The following is a 17555-nucleotide window of genomic DNA, read 5'->3' on the forward strand; positions in this document are numbered from 1 at the left end:
GAGTCTTAATTCATGGTATAAAGGACATTCTAAGAGAAAATGGAATTCATCTTCAAGTGTATTACAAAGTTTGCATGTATGTACTAAAGAAACTGTTTACCATGCGTACAATTCAATCACGCTTTTAACTCCATCTACCTCATCAATAATCATGACGAGGCTCTAGTTTTTAGCTAAGTTGTTTGTTGTTATGCATGCATACAGTTCTTTAATAACACATATTCAAAATATAGTAACATAGCATTCATAATTGAAATAGAAACAAACACATGCCCAGTGAATAAGCATTGCTGTATAGTATATGCATGGATGATAAACTCATAATCATATTAAAACAAAAGACTTGAACTCTACAATTCGTACTTACGTAAATACGAAGCTTTCGTAATTACGTAAATATGAGGGTGCTTCAAAAAGTTCTGTTATAAATTATATAACATATTTACCTTTTACTCCAGCAGCCAATAGTTTAAAACTTGGTCAACCAATTGTTTAAAACTTGGTTAAGCTATCCACATGCTACCAATTGTTTAAAACTTGGTTAAGCTATCCACATGCAACCAATTGTTTAAAACTTGGTTAAGCTATCCACATGCAACCAATTGTTTAAAACTTGGTTAAGCTATCCACATGCAACCAATTGTTTAAAACTTGGTTAAGCTATCCACATGCAACCAATTGTTTAAAACTTGGTTAAGTAATCCACATGCAACCAATTGTTTAAAGCTTTGTTAAGTAAACCACATGCAGCCAATTGTTTAAAGCTTTGTTAAGTAAACCACATTCAGCCAATTGTTTAAAGCTTGGTTAAGTTATCCACATGCAGCAAATTGTTTAAAACTTGGTTAAGTTATCCACATGCAGCCAATTGTATAAAACTTTGTCAAGTTATAAAGCTTGGTTAAGTTATCCACATGTAGCTAATTGTTTAAAGCCTGGTTATGTTATCCACATGCAGCCAAATCGTATAAAATTTTGTTAAGTTATCCACATGCAGTAAATTGTTTTAAATTTTGTTAAGTTATCCACATGCAGCCAAATCGTATAAAATTTTGTTAAGTTATCCACATGCAGCCAAATCGTATAAAATTTTGTTTAGTTACCCACATGCAGCCAAATCGTATAAAACTTGGCTACGTTATCCACATGCAGCCAGTTGTTTAAATTTTGGATAAATTGTCATCAGGTAAAGCTTTGGCTAGTTGACTCATCCAAATGATTAGATTGGTAGGTAGTTATTTTTGGATAAACATGGACGAATCAATATTCATTTTGGGATAACTTTGACCAAACCAAAAACTTTACCACTTTTATACAATTGACCCCTGATATATTTTGGTTAGTTTGCACAATTAAATGATTTGATTGGTTAATTTGATATTTTGGATTCACACTGACCAATCAAAAAACTTTTCGACTAACATTGACCAAACCAAATAATTGACCACTTCCATACAAATGGCTGCATATCTCTATTGAAACGTGATTACTGAGCCTTTATAGAACACGTTATTTCGCAATTCCCAAGACCATAAAAATAAGAGGGTGTTTTTATTTTCTGGACACAAAAACAAACCGTTTATCTTTGTCCTTATCTCAAAAACGTACATTCATAGCGGATAAATTTTACTAGAAGTGCATAAAACTTATACCAAGAGGAGACTTCTCTGACGATTTTAGACAATCGTTTGAACATATACAGAAATGCTTCTGTATGCAGCGGACATGTTTTGCATGGAATTTATTGCATACTTCAACTTTTTGAATAACCCTCACTCTGTCCTGGATTCCTTATCAAAGAAAGTAAGAGGTCACACACAAAATGTGATCTACATTTTGTTTGACCGATGCTATAAGTTCCATTGCTGTCCATTTGTCTTCAGTTCACATCATTCCGCCAGAGAACCAACACTACCACACCATGCAACTGACAGCAGCCGTCCTGGTTACTCTTGTGGCCACCGCCACTGCTCATCTCTGCATGCTCTCTCCTAGACAACGCGGCACTATGGATGGTATCAACAAGGCTGGTACGCATGACTGTTTTTTTGTTTTTGTTCGATGTTTATGCACTGCACACCAACACAGAGGTGCACTCTTGGTCATAACAAATGTTCGCGTGTATAGTCCTTTTTTGTTATTGTTAATACTTGTTTCAGTGGTAATTTTTTCTTATCATTATGAAAAAATGATGACATTTCGGATTACATTTTACTCGAAAATATCTGTTTTTTATCATGCCAAAAATACGTTAAATACGTTGGCGCTTGTGTAGCTGATGTGAGTTTTTTTCCGGAAACAGAACAAACCGAACAAATATATAAAATATATAGCTGTCTAAAATACATATTTTAGACAGCTATATAAGAAAACCGCGAGAAGAAACAAGTCCCACTGATGTCCTTATTTAAGAGACCAAAAAACTGTTCGGTTTGTTCTGTGTCCTCCTGGAGAGAGACGGACAGCAATTCAACTAGAAAACGATATAACGTATATGAGGGTTGATCTAAAAGTTGATGCAACTAGGCAACAGACTGTTTTTAACGAATAGGAATTTTCATTTAGCTCGTTTGTTGTCACGGTATGGTTGCTTATTTCCACACAAATGTCAAGAAAGCAGTCAACACTTACCTTAAATGCCAACAAAATACTTCACTCAAGAAGAGTAATAAAGATCCATTGAAAAAATGTGTTATAAATTGGTCGGTAAATTGTATTGAATATCTCCAGCAAGCGCCGACTGCTACCTCACCACGGGACCATGCGGAGGGAGACCGGCCGAGGAGGCAGTGATCCACTGGCAGTAAGTGATTATTTCACTCTGAGTGTTATACGAATCAGGGTTGATCATTTCGACAGCTATATAAGAAAACCGCGAGAAGAAACAAGTCCCACTGATGTCATTATTTAAAAGGCCAAAAAAACTGTTCGGTTTGTTCTGTGTCCTCCTGGAGAGAGACGGACAGCGATTCAACTAGAAAACGATATAACGTATATGAGGGTTGATCTAAAAGTTGATGCAACTATGCAACATACTTTTTTTAACGAAAAGGAATTTTATTTAGCTCGTTTGTTGTCACGGTATGGTTGCTTATTTGTATTAGCACATGGACGGAAATGTTTTGTGTGAAATTACTCACGTCTTGAGGAATCGCCGTCTATTTTCAGTGACGGAACTGATTATCAGTTGTCCTTCCAGAAGAACGCGGATCACTGTGACAAGAACACGCCAGTAAGTTGAAGCATACCATTTGGAGTGTGTAGATTCTACAGGATTGTTTTTATAAATATTATTTCATGTTAATGCAATTATTTTGGCAATTCAATTTAATCATTATGTGCATCGTACTTAATTATTTATTCAAACACGACCAGAAACGAATTCTTAACGACTGCGACATCCGATTTGAAAGTAATGATTTATTGTGAATGCAGATGAGATGACTCATTATATATTTCCGGAAAAACTCCCATCATAACAAACAAAACAAACTGTATTTCCATTGCAAATGCGCATGCGCTATTTCCCGTTGCAGGGCTATTTTAACGTGACAATGATGCACGGGCACATGGTTCAACATCTTGCTCAGATAGCTGATGACTGTGCTCCTTCCCTCACACTCTACACACCCTCTGTATCACTACCAGCATCGTGAGTATACTTAGCAGGCGCGGGTTAAGAGTACAATATTCATATGCAGCACTAAAGTATAAAAAATGAACTATGGCAACAAATATGACCAACAACTTAACAAACAGCATACATACACATATTAATCATTACAGCACGCTATTAAAGCTGCAATCTTAAATATAATCCGATTTGACAACTGTTTTGACGACTACATTATTTGTGACAGAATCAGCTGATTTAGGCATCAGTGCAATTATTTCAGTCATATAACTCACAATAAAACAGATTTCAACTCTTTGGAAAACTGCCAAAACACTATTTTTAATGGGTTAGGGTCGATAGAGATGATTTTAGTCCACTACAGTCTGTCTTAAAATAACCATCCTTATCAAAGCGCATATCGAACGAAAACATTTTCGAACCTATATTAGCTTTTGTTTGTGTCGGTGTTAACATAGTTTATTTGATTTTTCAAGCAAAACGTTAAATTTAATTTGTTACATTGGCATACTTTCTTTCCTATGTGATAATTTAATGTTGTCATACGCACGTTGATAAGAAGACCTCCTCTTTTCTTTAAATAACCATGCACAATTTTAAATAAATAATGTGTAATTCAAATTTAAATTGATACGAAAACCGTACAACTAGTAGACCGATATATTCGATACATCGGCGGTAATTACTCTATATGCATAATCATAAAAATAATCGTTAAATTATTTGCAGGGTGGTTGGACATGCAACAATTCAGGTATGAGATCATAGTGATTTGGTGTATCGTTAAGTTAAGGTTACCTTACAAACGTTGATATGTGAGAACGTTCGTCCGTCCGTCCATCTCTTTCTCTCTTTCTCTCTCTTATTCGTTCTCTCTCTCTCTCGCTCGCTTTGTCTGCCTGTCTCTATCACCTATCTCTGTCTGTCTGTCTGTCTGCCTGCCTTCCTGTCTGTCTGATTGTCTCTCTCTATCTCCCCTCTCTGTCCCCTCAGTCTGTCTGTCTATCTGTCTACTCCACTCCATTTATTCCCTACACAATATATAGTGAACTTCAGCAGGCAACAATTTCACTGTTACCCACTGATACTCGTTAGTGAACTGTCTCCCACTGATGTCAAAGAATGCTGCGATACGGCATCTACTGTTTTGTCTGTGTTATTTAGGCGCTTTGTTAATATTTTGGTAGCAGACGGCGAGTCAAGAAACTTTGGTTAAATACTAAATACATATTTAAAGAAAAATATTAAGTAAGTTTTGTTTGGTTTGCTTAAGCTTCGGTCAACAGTGTTGCCAATAGTTAAAAGGATGCACTGTTCCCCTCAAGGGAGGCAAACTTTATAGAATGTCATCATTTAATAACATGTTTTTGTTTACCCCCAAGGTGACATATGTGACGAACAACCCCAATGTTCCCCTGACCTTCTATCAGTGTGCCGACGTCATCATCAATCACCAGGGCCATCCTGCAGGAAAATAATCGACATACGGATTTATGTGTTTATCTCATTGAAAGTTTAGAATAAATATTACAAGACATCTGGAATCAGTGTTTACTTATTTCTTTTAGCAGCTTATAGAATCACGCTCGAGTCCGTTTATTAGGTACATACTAGTTCTTGCGTATATGTGTAAAGTCCTTGAGAAGGAACTTATGGTTGGGATTGAACCAGCAATTTCTTAGGGGCAACGAGGACACTTTTATCACTAGAGCACTCTCAACCGATGCTTAGTTTAATAATCAAGACTCAGACGTTTTTGGCGTCTAAAAATGAAACTCGTTGTTGAATATGGGTCATGATTTTTATGCCCCCCTTCGAAGAAGAGGGGTATATTGCTTTGCACATGTCGGTCGGTAGGTCGGTCGGTCGGTCGGTCCGTCGGTAGACCAAAGTTTGTCCGAGTGATAACTTCACAATTCCTGGAGGTATCGTCACCAAACTTCACATGAATACTGGGCATTACCAGTAGACGACCCCTATTGATTATAGGGGTCATCAGGTCAAAGGTCAAGGTCACAGTGACCTTTAATGGTAAAATGATTTTAAAGCTTGTCCGAGTGATTACTCAACAATGCCTAGACCTATGTCATCAAACTTGACATGGAGGCTGGGCCTGACCAGTAGATGTCCCTTATTGATTTAAGGGTCATCGGGTCAAAGGTCAAACTTAACATTTCCTTGACCTATGTTCATCAAACTTGACATGAAGGTTGGCCCTGACTAGTAGATTACCCCTATTGATTTTAGGGGTCATCTGGCCAAAGTTCATGGTCACAGTGACCTTTAAAGCGAAGAAGTAAACAAACTTTCTTCCAGTGTAATCTCAACAATGCCTGGACCTATGATCATCAAACTTGACATGGAGGCTGGGCCTGACCAGTAGATGACCCCTATTGATTTAAGAGTCATCGGGTCAAAGGTCAAGGTCACAGTGACTTTGGATGCGAAAATGTTCTTCGAGTGATAACTCAACAATGCCTGCACCCATGGCCCTCAAACTTGACTTGGGTGCTGGGCCTGACCTGTAGATGACCCCTTTTATTTTAGGGCTCATTGGGTTAAAGGTCAAGGTCAAAGTGACCTTTAACTCAAAAAGCTTGTCTGTGTGATAACTTGACAATGCCTGCACCCATGACCCTCAAACTTGACATTTAGGTTTTGAGTGACCAGTTGATGACTCAACTTTTGAGGTTATAGAGTCAAAGGTCATGTCCATAACTCATATTCATTATTAAAAGTTTGTCATTTTTACTTATTTTCTGCTGCTAAGAGGATACATTTTTATCTGCAAATATCAGTCATCATCTGAACATGTTTGAAAACTGTACCTTTAGTACTATCCTCACACTTTGAATGGTCATAATCTCAAAACTGCCTCAAGGGCATCCAATGTCAATGACAAATCAGCTATTATGTCCGTCCATACAAATTTCATTCAATTGTCCTAATAATCCTGACACCATGGCGCTCAGGGGGGGGGGGGGGCATAATGTTTGACAAACATCTCTTGTTGTTATTTGACTTGATCGTCGCAAACTAATTCAAACTCGAAGCGTTTAGGCAATCATGTATTTTACATTTGTGCTTATTCTTTATTTATAGTTGAAACTGTATTGTTGAATGATTTGTTGGACTATAGTGTCTCGTTGTCATTTTATCGTGCCAAGATCCCGCATATTTTTTATTGAGTTTTGACTGACAGTGACAAGATGATAACAGTTATTAATAACGATATTTCGTGTTTGTTATCCTTTGACGCACGGCGCACTCGTTGAGTGTCTGCTTGCAATTGATCGCTATCGTTTAGTGTCTGTTTGACCTTGATCGCTCTCGCTGGTGAGTGGGTCTTTGACCTTGATCGCTCTCGTTGGTGAGTGGGGCTTTGACCTTGATCGCTCTCGTTGTTGAGTGGGTCCTTGCCCTTTTCGCTCTCGTTGTTGAGTGGGTGCTTGAACTTGATCGCTCTCGTTGAGGTTATGTTTGACCTTCATCATTATACTTTTTTGTCTTAACAGGGTCAGGCCGCTTGGCTTGTCCCATTAAGTTTCTATTGACTGATACCATTGAACAATGACTCTAAAATGCTCAGTGAAAAGTTATTTTATTGATTCTGAACAAGACAACAAATTCGAGATAATTATTTCATAAGATCAGAAAACAAAGGGATCAAGGGTCGGCAAAATGTTCAAATGCAGTAAGAGCATGCACTGGGTAGGCTCTCTAGAAAAGCAGCCAACCGGCAAAGTAGGTCCATTGAAAGTCTTCAGTGCTGATAACGTTACATTGTGTATGACTCCCAAGTCTAACGTAGACATGGTCATTGTTCTGTAGTGCAAGGACGGTCGTGGATGAAGCAGGGTGAATATCGTGATTTTCCTGAGAGTCTCCAACGACTCTGGCCTTCACCTGTCCGTTAACCACCAGCTCAGCCTGCGTATAATGCCAGAAATCAGGAACAACATTGAACGAGAAAGCGTAGACCCCATTGGTCGGGACGATGAAAATGCCATCATGAATGGAGTAACTGTCGGTGGTGTTTAGCACCTGAAACGACAGATTATAAGCAAGAAAGGACATTAAAATGATGTAAAACAAAATTGTGTAAAGTTTCAATTGTTAATGTGAGACATCAGCCATTTTAGATATACATCTAAGGAATACAATCTGATTAATGCAATGTACTGCGGAATGAATTGACGACTGCATTGATTAAATTTCGAACTTTAAAATAATAATCTTGGTTATATTTCAAATGAACGGTGACAAGAGGAAGAAGAATAAAAAAATATTATTCAAAACTTAATTAATCATTAAATTTACAAAACGGAATTGCAATTACTTGATCGAGATATTTTTTGCGTAAGAGAAAGGCACTTGAATCATTTCAGTTAATGAATGAATTGACAAGTCACATGGGAAACAAGTAAATTTAGTGTGATTTAATTTTCAGTGTATGGACAATAATAAGTTATTGCAAAGGCAAACACAATTTGGTAAGATGTAGTACTTTATTGTTTCAAATGAAATGTATGACATTTAAGTGTTGCTTCCTATTCGGAATAATTCATTAATTTTTAAAGCTTCCGATTATCTAGGCGCTTCTATCGGTTAAAATCACCGGTGTTTCTTAGCAACCTGTTGGACTTATCTTAGTATGCATACTCGGTGCATTGTTGTTCTCATTTTAAAACAACAACAAAATAATTTGGTGATCATTTAACGCTTGTAATCTATCACATTGCATTTGCATTGATTTGAAAGAAAACAAACACTAAAATAATTGTGTTTCTTTTTTAAAGTAGGTCAAACTTCGATAAGAAATGTGTCCATCAATGTGCCTCCTTACATATTGCCATTTGTGACAAAATCTAAACACAGATATTCCAAACACTTGCCTCAATGTCGAAAATAAACGTCTCGTGTACATTGTAGCATTTACCCTGGCTGAGGTAGGCGTAAAACGCAACCTGTTCATAACTGTATCTTCCTGAAATTGCATTAAAATCAATCAATTAGTATAGATAGTCTGGAACCTTTGATAGAATGTTTCAGTTATACTTTAAACTACTATGATCACATATATATGTGCACCTTTAAGATAAACGTCGCCAATATAATTAATCGTATATAAGTTACTTTAAACTGTTATTAGAAACAGACATATTACATACAATAATAACTATGATACAAGGAACACTTTAATAAATAGGTAAAACCGTCAATTCTTAAGAAAGTTAACGGCAAATAAATGAGAAAACGATCTTTTTACTAGACAGATGTGGCGATTCCAACGCAAGTGCAGAGTTGAGACATGTCTCCCTTAGGTTAGTATTGTCCTCCCGCAGTTCCGCAATTGTCTGTGACTGGATATCAACTAGCTCCTCTAATCGACTGAGTCTCTCCTCAAAAGGCTTCGACCGAACATTATCCTCGTTCACGCTTTGTCCGAGCGCGATATTAAGTAAACAGCTGACGAGAACTAGCAAAGTGCAGTAAAAGGTTGAGCGTATTTATAGCAGTGATGTGGCAATGTTTGACGTAAGTATGCCATGGAAATTGATAAACTCTCAAGTGCACAACCTTTTGTTACATACGTAAAATGTTCGTAGTTACGACACTTAGTAAAAATCCTCTTTGATTTGTTAGATATCTATATAGTATATAATGTGTATATTTAGACATATAACTTGACTTGTTAAATATCTATCTTTAGTTATATATATTTAGAAATAAATATATATACATAAAAAATACAAAAAATAAATCGTGAAAAACGGTACCATAATTATGAGTATGAGCAATTGTCACAAACATTACCCTTGTATCATTGTGCAATGTGTTGGGATCGTTGTCTATACGGATTCTTGAAAACAGTAGGCCAAATTAACCAGTGGCCACCTGAAACTCAAAGTAAGCGCTAGTCAAATCAAATATCGATCTTTTGACTCAGCCTCTCGCATCGGCGCCACTGTTCTCCGACAATATCGTCTAGAATAGCCAGTTCTGGTTCGTTTGCGATTTCCGATTTTCCGTCGATATTGTTGTAATATGTCAATGGGTTCTGTGTTATTCTGACAACCGATAACCAGAGCGATTGTTAGGGTTGAATTTGTTAAAGGTCCAACGGTGAATTTACTAGCTGTTGATGATTAAAATGAATATTAATATTATACTATTTTAAAATTAATATAAATGCCCAGTACATCTATATTCTAGAAAATATCCGCTATTTGTGTTGATGTCCGTATGTCTGCAGGAAGCCAGGCCCCAATTAGACAAAACAATACCTAAGTATTAACTCAAAATTAGCTCAACTCATGTTACCACTTTACAGCAAAGCTTATTGAAAACAGTAAAAGAGTTTTTGCTTTGTAAGATTCATATCATTTCAAAGGTTATTATGTCGCTTGCATAGCATGGCAAACATATATAATTCGTGTTGTCCGGTGTCGTCTTCCACGTCGGTGCCGTTACACTTTTTTTCTCATCAACACCTAGTCACAATGTAAATTGACATAATATATTGACTGAGTTCGATCGATAGCCAGATCGCACGATTAATTCCAAATTGATGGCTCTGTATTTGTCACCGTTTGACCAAATGTACATATAACTACTCGACCATCTCCGGCAAGCTAGGGATCGTGAAATAGGCTAACTAGATCAGAGTGTGTGACAACTCAAAAACACAGGGTAATACCGTCCTGACAACGCTTTAGGCGGTCATAATTTGCACTTAGTCAGTTGTTTTTTCATCTGTTTATTGGGAAAAATACCTATATTAATGGATTTGGGAATATTCACGTCGTTTTTCGCAAAATTTATATATAAAACTAAATAGGCTGAACATATTCAAATCGGTTTATGTATGGGGTTTTGTAATTTCAATAACAATAAATTTCGGTTTTCAGACATAATTTAAAATGAAACTTCGGATTAAAATGAAAAAAAATGCGAAAAAGCCTTTAAGCAATGGGATTATAACCGAATATCGGCTATAAAAATCACCGAAAATAGTTTGTCTGTAAATGTGACTATGTATCATTACACATATCATTTTGGAACACGTGAACTCTCTGATGACTCTCGTGATGACGTTTATCATTGCAAACTGTTTATGGACTCAAGTAAAGAAACCTAACAACTTTTAAGAGCATGTCAATTTTAAGAACCCACATGGTATTAATTGGAAGTGGTAACTTCATCATTTATTGTGTCAAATCACTCCAGAAATGTTATTCCTATCTTACTGAAGCAAACACTTATTCCCTAGAAAGAAGAAACTCGCAGACATTTTATCAACGCCAAGCTTAAACGCTTCACGACAAAAATTTAAATTACTACAACTTTGTTATATCATAATTTGTAGTTTGCTACAAATTCATGTAGGCTTTAGGCCTATAAATATTCGCTGATTAGGTGCATTATATATATATGTTGAATTTCACACAACCTATACATCTTCAAAATTGCTATGCTTGGTTCTATATAAAGTTTGAATCCGTATACACGCAGCATTGGGTATTATGGAATCATTGGTGAACATCATTAGTCATAAGCTTAACGCTTCTTTATATTGAGCATTTATTTTAGTTTATGATTTTAAACTTTAGCACAATATCTAAGATTATTATATAAAAATAAATACAGAAACACACTCTTATTACAATAATTTTTGGACTTAGTCATCATGAGCCTCCATGGAATTTCACACTCATAATATAAAAGATGCTTTCCTATGTCAACCTTGAGCTAGTTTCTTTTTTTAAAATTCAAGGAGATATGGATCCCCCGACGGGGGACCAGGGGATGGGTCGGAATTCCGGGGAATTTTTCCCCCGACGGGGGATATGGCATGTATGTCCTAATGTGACTGTTAACCATGCTTACTAATCACTCACGCTTTAAACTTCATCTACCTCATTAATATTCATGACGAGGCTCTAGTTCTTTGCTAAGTTGTTTGTTGTTATGCATGTATGCAATTCTTTAATAAAACATTTAAACGACTTACTATTCTCATGTTTTGCATTTTCTGCGTGTGTTTAATATACATATAAACAAGAACACCAACAGTAAATTGTAAATAAATAAAATGAACATATTCAACTTAGCGAAACTTTCCTGAAATAGGCAACATTTATTTCAACTCCCCTCAATTTTTCAATAAAGGTATGCATAATAATATGAATTCATAGTTAAGTCCATTTTTCTATATCTTTATATGTTTTTGTTGAACACATATCGTTCGTTTTCTTTCAGTTTAGATAAGAAAAAGGCAATTGTCGACTCAGTTGACAATTTAAAGCTGCACTCTCACAGATATACTATTTGTACAACTGTTCAAATTTTTGTCTTGGAAAAAGCAAATTCTGACATAAATATCTGCAAACTAAGAATATAAAATTGCTGACAAAAAATCAGATGGTAGATTTTCATATTTCCGTTCGAAAATTAATGTTTTATGGCTTAAACCGTTACTAACGGTTTAAGAAAAATGCATAAAACATCAATTTTTAACTTAAATATAAAATTCTGCGATCCGCTTTTTTGTCAGCAGTCTTATATAACTGGTATCCATGGATTTTCGCAAAAATAGGCTCATTTCAAGACAAAAAAAGTTGTCCAAACGTTCAATCTGTGAGAGTTCAGCTTTAACCTAAGTTGCTTTTTGAATGCTGCAACTAGTCTATGCTCCTGTTATATAACATATCTTATACTTTGTTTCGTTCGAGTATTATAGAGTCAATCATGGACAAAAAAAGTCCTTATAAATGTGAATAAAAAGCTTGTACCAATGATTAGCCACCACCAAAATTCGAATTTAAGCTCTATTGTATATATTGTTTACAGAAAGTGTAAAAGAATATTTGATTTAACCAAAAGCGTAAGAGGTGGTCTTTGTTTAAACTGAAAAAAAAATCATAGTTTATATACAAAAATCCAACCTGTTTAGAGACACAAAACAAGGGACCAAACGACAGTGAACTACAGACACAAACGTATAAACACCACACATACAAATACAATAAACAAACCACACACGTTTTAAATTGCTTTATCGATAAATGATGGAATTTGCGCACAGGAACGAGCTGAAAAACATTCATTGTCAACTGAAGCATATGCTAGTCTTTGTTAAACGGGCCGTTTATAACGGCAACTCACCATAACGATCAAGTGTGTACAATATTCAAATTAAAGTTTCATATCATTTTCAAATAAAACAAAATCAGACAAAGCCCAGTGAAGAATCATTGCATGAATGGATGATAAGTTTATAATCATACTTATATCAAAAACCTAATACTTGAACTCTGCGCTTAGTACTTACGTGAATACGCAGCCTTCCTACTTACGTAAACATGAGGGTGCTTCAAAAAGTTCTTATATGAATTTTATATCATATTTACTTGATACTCCAGCAGCCAATCGTATTGAATTAGGTCAAGTTGTCCACATGTTATCTTCTGGTTAGTTTACACAATTAAGTGATTTGATTGGTTAATATGATATTTTGGATTCATACTGACCAATCAAAACACTTTTCGGCTCACATTGACAAAACTAAATAATTGACCACTTCCATACAAATGGCTGCAGATCTCTATTGAAACATGTTTGTTAAACATTTATATACAAAGGATGTATGCTGAAGTATATTTCTTATAGGACAAGCCAATATTTGGACTGTGTAACGAAGAAAGACATTTGGTCATTATTCTCGAAACCCGTTGGCTCGATCACGCTTTGTTAGATATCCTGGTTGGTTCGAGCTGGATTAAAAGGATCGATTTGTAAACTATATGTATATGTAATTTATCTGACTGAGAACTCCCCCCCCCCGCCTTCTCTTTTAAAGGCCGTGGTGTGGACAAAAAACAAATGAAATTTTGCCGAAACGTTTATTTCACAAAATAAGGTTGAAAATACGTTTTTCTTTGTCCTTCTCTCAAAAACGTATATTCGTAGCGGATACATTTGACTAGAAATGACATTTAAAAATAAATGTGCCAGTGCCTAAAACTTATACCAAGAGCAGACCACTTTTAGCCGATTTTAGACAATGTTTAGAAAGTGTACAGCGGACATAGATGGTTGGTTACATGTGGATATAAATTGTGTTTTGCATGCTATTTATTGCACACTTCAATTTTTTGAATAACCCTCGCTCTGTCATGAATTCCTTATCAAAGAAAGTAAGAGGTCACGCACAACATGTGATCTGCATTTAGCCTGAACCAGGTTATAAGTTCCATTGCTTTCCATTTGTCTTCAGTTCACATCATTCCACCAGAGAACCAACACTACCACACCATGCAACTGACAGCAGCCGTCCTGGTTACTCTTGTGTCCACCGCCACTGCCCATCTCTGCATGCTCTATCCTAGACAGCGCGGTACTATGGATGGCATCAACAAGGCTGGTACGCATTACTGATTTTTGTTTTTTGTTTTGTTGTTGGATCGCACACAAACACAGAGGTGCACTCTTGGTCATAACAAATGTGCGCGTGTATAGTACATTTTTTTATATGTTATTGTTAATACTTGTGTCAGTGGTAATTTTTTCTAATCATTATGATTAAAATGATGACATTTCTGATTAAATTTTATCCAAAATATTTATTTTTTATAATGACAAAAATTCAGTAGAAAATCTGCACTATCAGTTAAATGCTTTGGCACTGGTGTAGCTTCGGTAGTTCCTTTCTAACAAGTATTACCCCAAAAAGTGGATGGAGGTTTATGAAGCTTGAAATATTTTAGACATAAAAAATACCAATAACTACAGCGTGAACAACCAATAGAATCATTCGATGAATTGCTTATAAAGAATTACAGAATGACACATAATTAGTTTAGTAAATACGCACCAAAATCATGGAATTACTGCCTTAGATAAAAAACAAACAAAAACAACAACAAATGAGCCAAACGTGTGATATCTAGCCGCACCTAACTCTTTTGCTATTTTTACAACAACTTAATTGCTTTTATACAGATGTCAAAATGCTTCACTCATGAAGAGTGAAAACGATCCGTAGAAAAATATGTTATAAATTGGCCCGCAAATTGTCTTGAATATCTTCAGCAAGCGCCGACTGCTACCTCACTTCGGGACCATGTGGAGGGAGACCGGCCGAGGAGGCAGTGATCCACTGGCAGTAAGTGATTATTTCATCATGAGCGTTCTATAGACGAGGATTGATGCGAACAGTTTAATTTGATATCATTCAGACAGCTATAAGCTTATATTATTCAATCTCGGGAAGAAAGAAGTCCCACTGATGTCCTTTTGGAAATACCAAGAAACTGTTCAGTTTGCCCTGTGTCTTCATAGAGAGAGACGGTTGAACAAAACGTTGATGCAACTTGCCAACTGTCTAATTTTTAACGATAAGGAATTGTCCTTAAGCACGTTTGTAATAAAGCTGGGGTTGCTTATTTATACTAACACATGAAAGGTAAGGTTTTGTGTGAAAGAACTCACGTTTTTTTGTCATTGAGGAAACACCGACTGTTTCAGTGACGGAATGGATTATCAGTTGTCCTTCCAGAAGAACGCGGACCACTGCGATAAGAACACGCCAGTAATTAAGTTGAAAAAAAATAGCATAGAGAGTGTGTAGAGACTATGGTATTGTTTATATTATTATAAGTTAATGTTTATACATTTAATTGATTTATTCTGTACATCGTACTTAATTATTTATTTGAACACAACCAGAAACGAATTCTTATCGACTGTGACATCCGATTTGAAAGTAATGATTTATTGTGAATGTAGATGAGATGACTCATCTTTCCGGAAAAAAAACTCACATCATAACAAACAAAACACACTGTATTTCCATTGACAATGCGCATGCGCTATTTCCCGTTGCAGGGCTATTTTAACGTGACAATGCTGCACGGGCCCATGGTTCATCATCTTGCTCAAATAGCTGATGACTGTGCTCCTTCCCTCACACTCTACACACCCACTGTAACACTACCAGTAACGTGAGTAGTTCATCCATACTCAGCAGGTGCAGGTTAAGTGTACAATATTCATATGAAACACTTAAGTAAAGAAACGAATGATTGCAAAACAATAATAAGGTTAAAAACAAGAGCGTTGCATAATCTTATTGTTTGTCGTCATACGCACGTTATTTGGAATAACCATGCATTATCCATAATCAAATAATTAATAATCTAAATTAATACGGAAACCATACTAAAAACTTAAACCCGATATGTTATTTATTAGCCAAAATCATTACATACATCGGCATTTGTTCTGTATACATCTTCATACACATAATCGTTTATATCTTTGCAGGATGGTTGGCCATGCAATAATTCAGGTATGAGAACGGAGTGATTTGGTATATCTTTAAAGATGCACTCTTACTCCTAAATACGATTTACCACAATTGATACTATTGCTTTAATATCCCGATAGGATAATTATTAGAAAACATTGGATCTTATGAAGGATACCGAGTTAATTTGAGAGATATGTGCATAAAACACAGTAGTTCTACCTTATGAGTCTAAAGTAGATCTCTCTAACTCTTTTAGCATTCTCCAAACATTTAACATTTTTGCGTTTTCAGCTATTAAACACATGGTTACAATCGTGTTATCAGTAGTTAATGTTTTCCATAAATGAATTATTGAGTAAGTAAGTTTAAGTTCAGTCAAAATTTATATTTGTTATACAAGTGTATGTTTTGATTTTGAATAAGAGTGTCACATTCAGTTACGGCGCTTAGTTTATATAGTGGTAGCAGACGGCAATGGCGAGTTTGGCATCGAGAAACTTTAGTAAAATACTCAACCCATATTTAAAGAAATGTATAAAGAAATGTTTTTCAGTTTGTTAACGCATCGGTCAACAGTGTTGCCAAAGGTAAACAAGATGCATTGTTCCCCTCAAGGGAGGCAATATTTGTATTATGTCATCATTCAATAACATGTTTTTATTTACCCTCAAGGTTATATATGTGACGAACAACCCCAATGTTCCCCTGACCTTCTATCAGTGTGCCGACGTCATCATCGATGACAAAGGCAATCCTACAGGAAAATAGTCAACATACTGATTGATGTGTTTATCTCGTTGAACGTTCAGAATAAATGTTACAATTTCATAATAGTTTTTTTTTTCATTCCTGATAATCAAACAGGTGAAACCAATAGGAGAGCCATTCTTGTCTTTCTTGTTGATTCTGAGACATCTAAAAATTCTAATGAGTTCGTATTAAGGCTTCGCTTACATTCACAAATGTATTGTGTCTGAGTTGGAGACATCTGAGTGTAGTGTTTACTTATTTCTTTTAGCAGCTGACAGCTTATTGTTATCCCGCTCGAGTCCGTTTATTGGTAACATACCAACACTTGTGTCTCTTTATAGAGCCTTTGAGAAGGCACTCATAATAGGGATTGAACAAGAAATTTCTTGGGTAAGACAAGGGCAATTTAATCACTTGACCACTCCCAACCGATGCTGAGTTTAATAATCAAGACTAACAAATGAAGACTTTGCTTTGTTACAAAATTTCCTCTTGACGATCATTTATATATATATCTCACTGTATGTCTTTTGCTGTTATCTACCCACCCTTATTAAAGGGACTGTACACCAGATTGGCACCAAAAAAAGTTTTTTTCTGTAACGAATCTCAGGACAATTATCTAATAGAATATGCTTTGATATCGTAATTGAAAAAAAATACCAAACTGTAAAAAAACAATGTGTCAGAGACCGGGTTCGCCAAAATTGCAGTCCAAGGTCGTATCGACTGAGCTACGAAGCTTACTCTTATTGGGTGACATAATTCAGCTATACACCTATCTCGGTAATATCACGTGATAACACCGACTAGCCAATCTCGCATAAGGAATGAATTCTACCTGGTAGACATACCCAG

The 17555-nt window shown here is 35.8% G+C and overlaps 1 protein-coding gene and 1 long non-coding RNA gene across 2 annotated transcripts; one reads left to right on the top strand and one right to left on the bottom strand.

Annotated features, from left to right (window-relative positions):
* Positions 1-6930: 6930 nt before the first annotated feature.
* LOC128208535 (uncharacterized) lies at positions 6931-11518 on the bottom strand. Its single transcript, XM_052912094.1, has 5 exons — positions 11431-11518; positions 8904-9113; positions 8530-8621; positions 7442-7678; positions 6931-7119 (listed from the first exon to the last, which is right to left on the bottom strand). Exons 1-5 carry the CDS (start codon positions 11516-11518, stop codon positions 6931-6933), a joined length of 816 nt encoding a protein of 271 aa, XP_052768054.1.
* A 4005-nt stretch (positions 11519-15523) lies between these two features.
* On the top strand, positions 15524-16720 carry LOC128207914 (uncharacterized). Its single transcript, XR_008256775.1, has 3 exons — positions 15524-15639; positions 15962-15986; positions 16620-16720. It is a non-coding gene; the product is annotated as an uncharacterized LOC128207914 (long non-coding RNA).
* Positions 16721-17555: the final 835 nt, after the last annotated feature.

Source organism: Mya arenaria, chromosome 11 (genome assembly GCF_026914265.1).
Source record: "Mya arenaria isolate MELC-2E11 chromosome 11, ASM2691426v1".
NCBI classification, from domain to species: Eukaryota; Metazoa; Mollusca; class Bivalvia; order Myida; family Myidae; genus Mya; species Mya arenaria.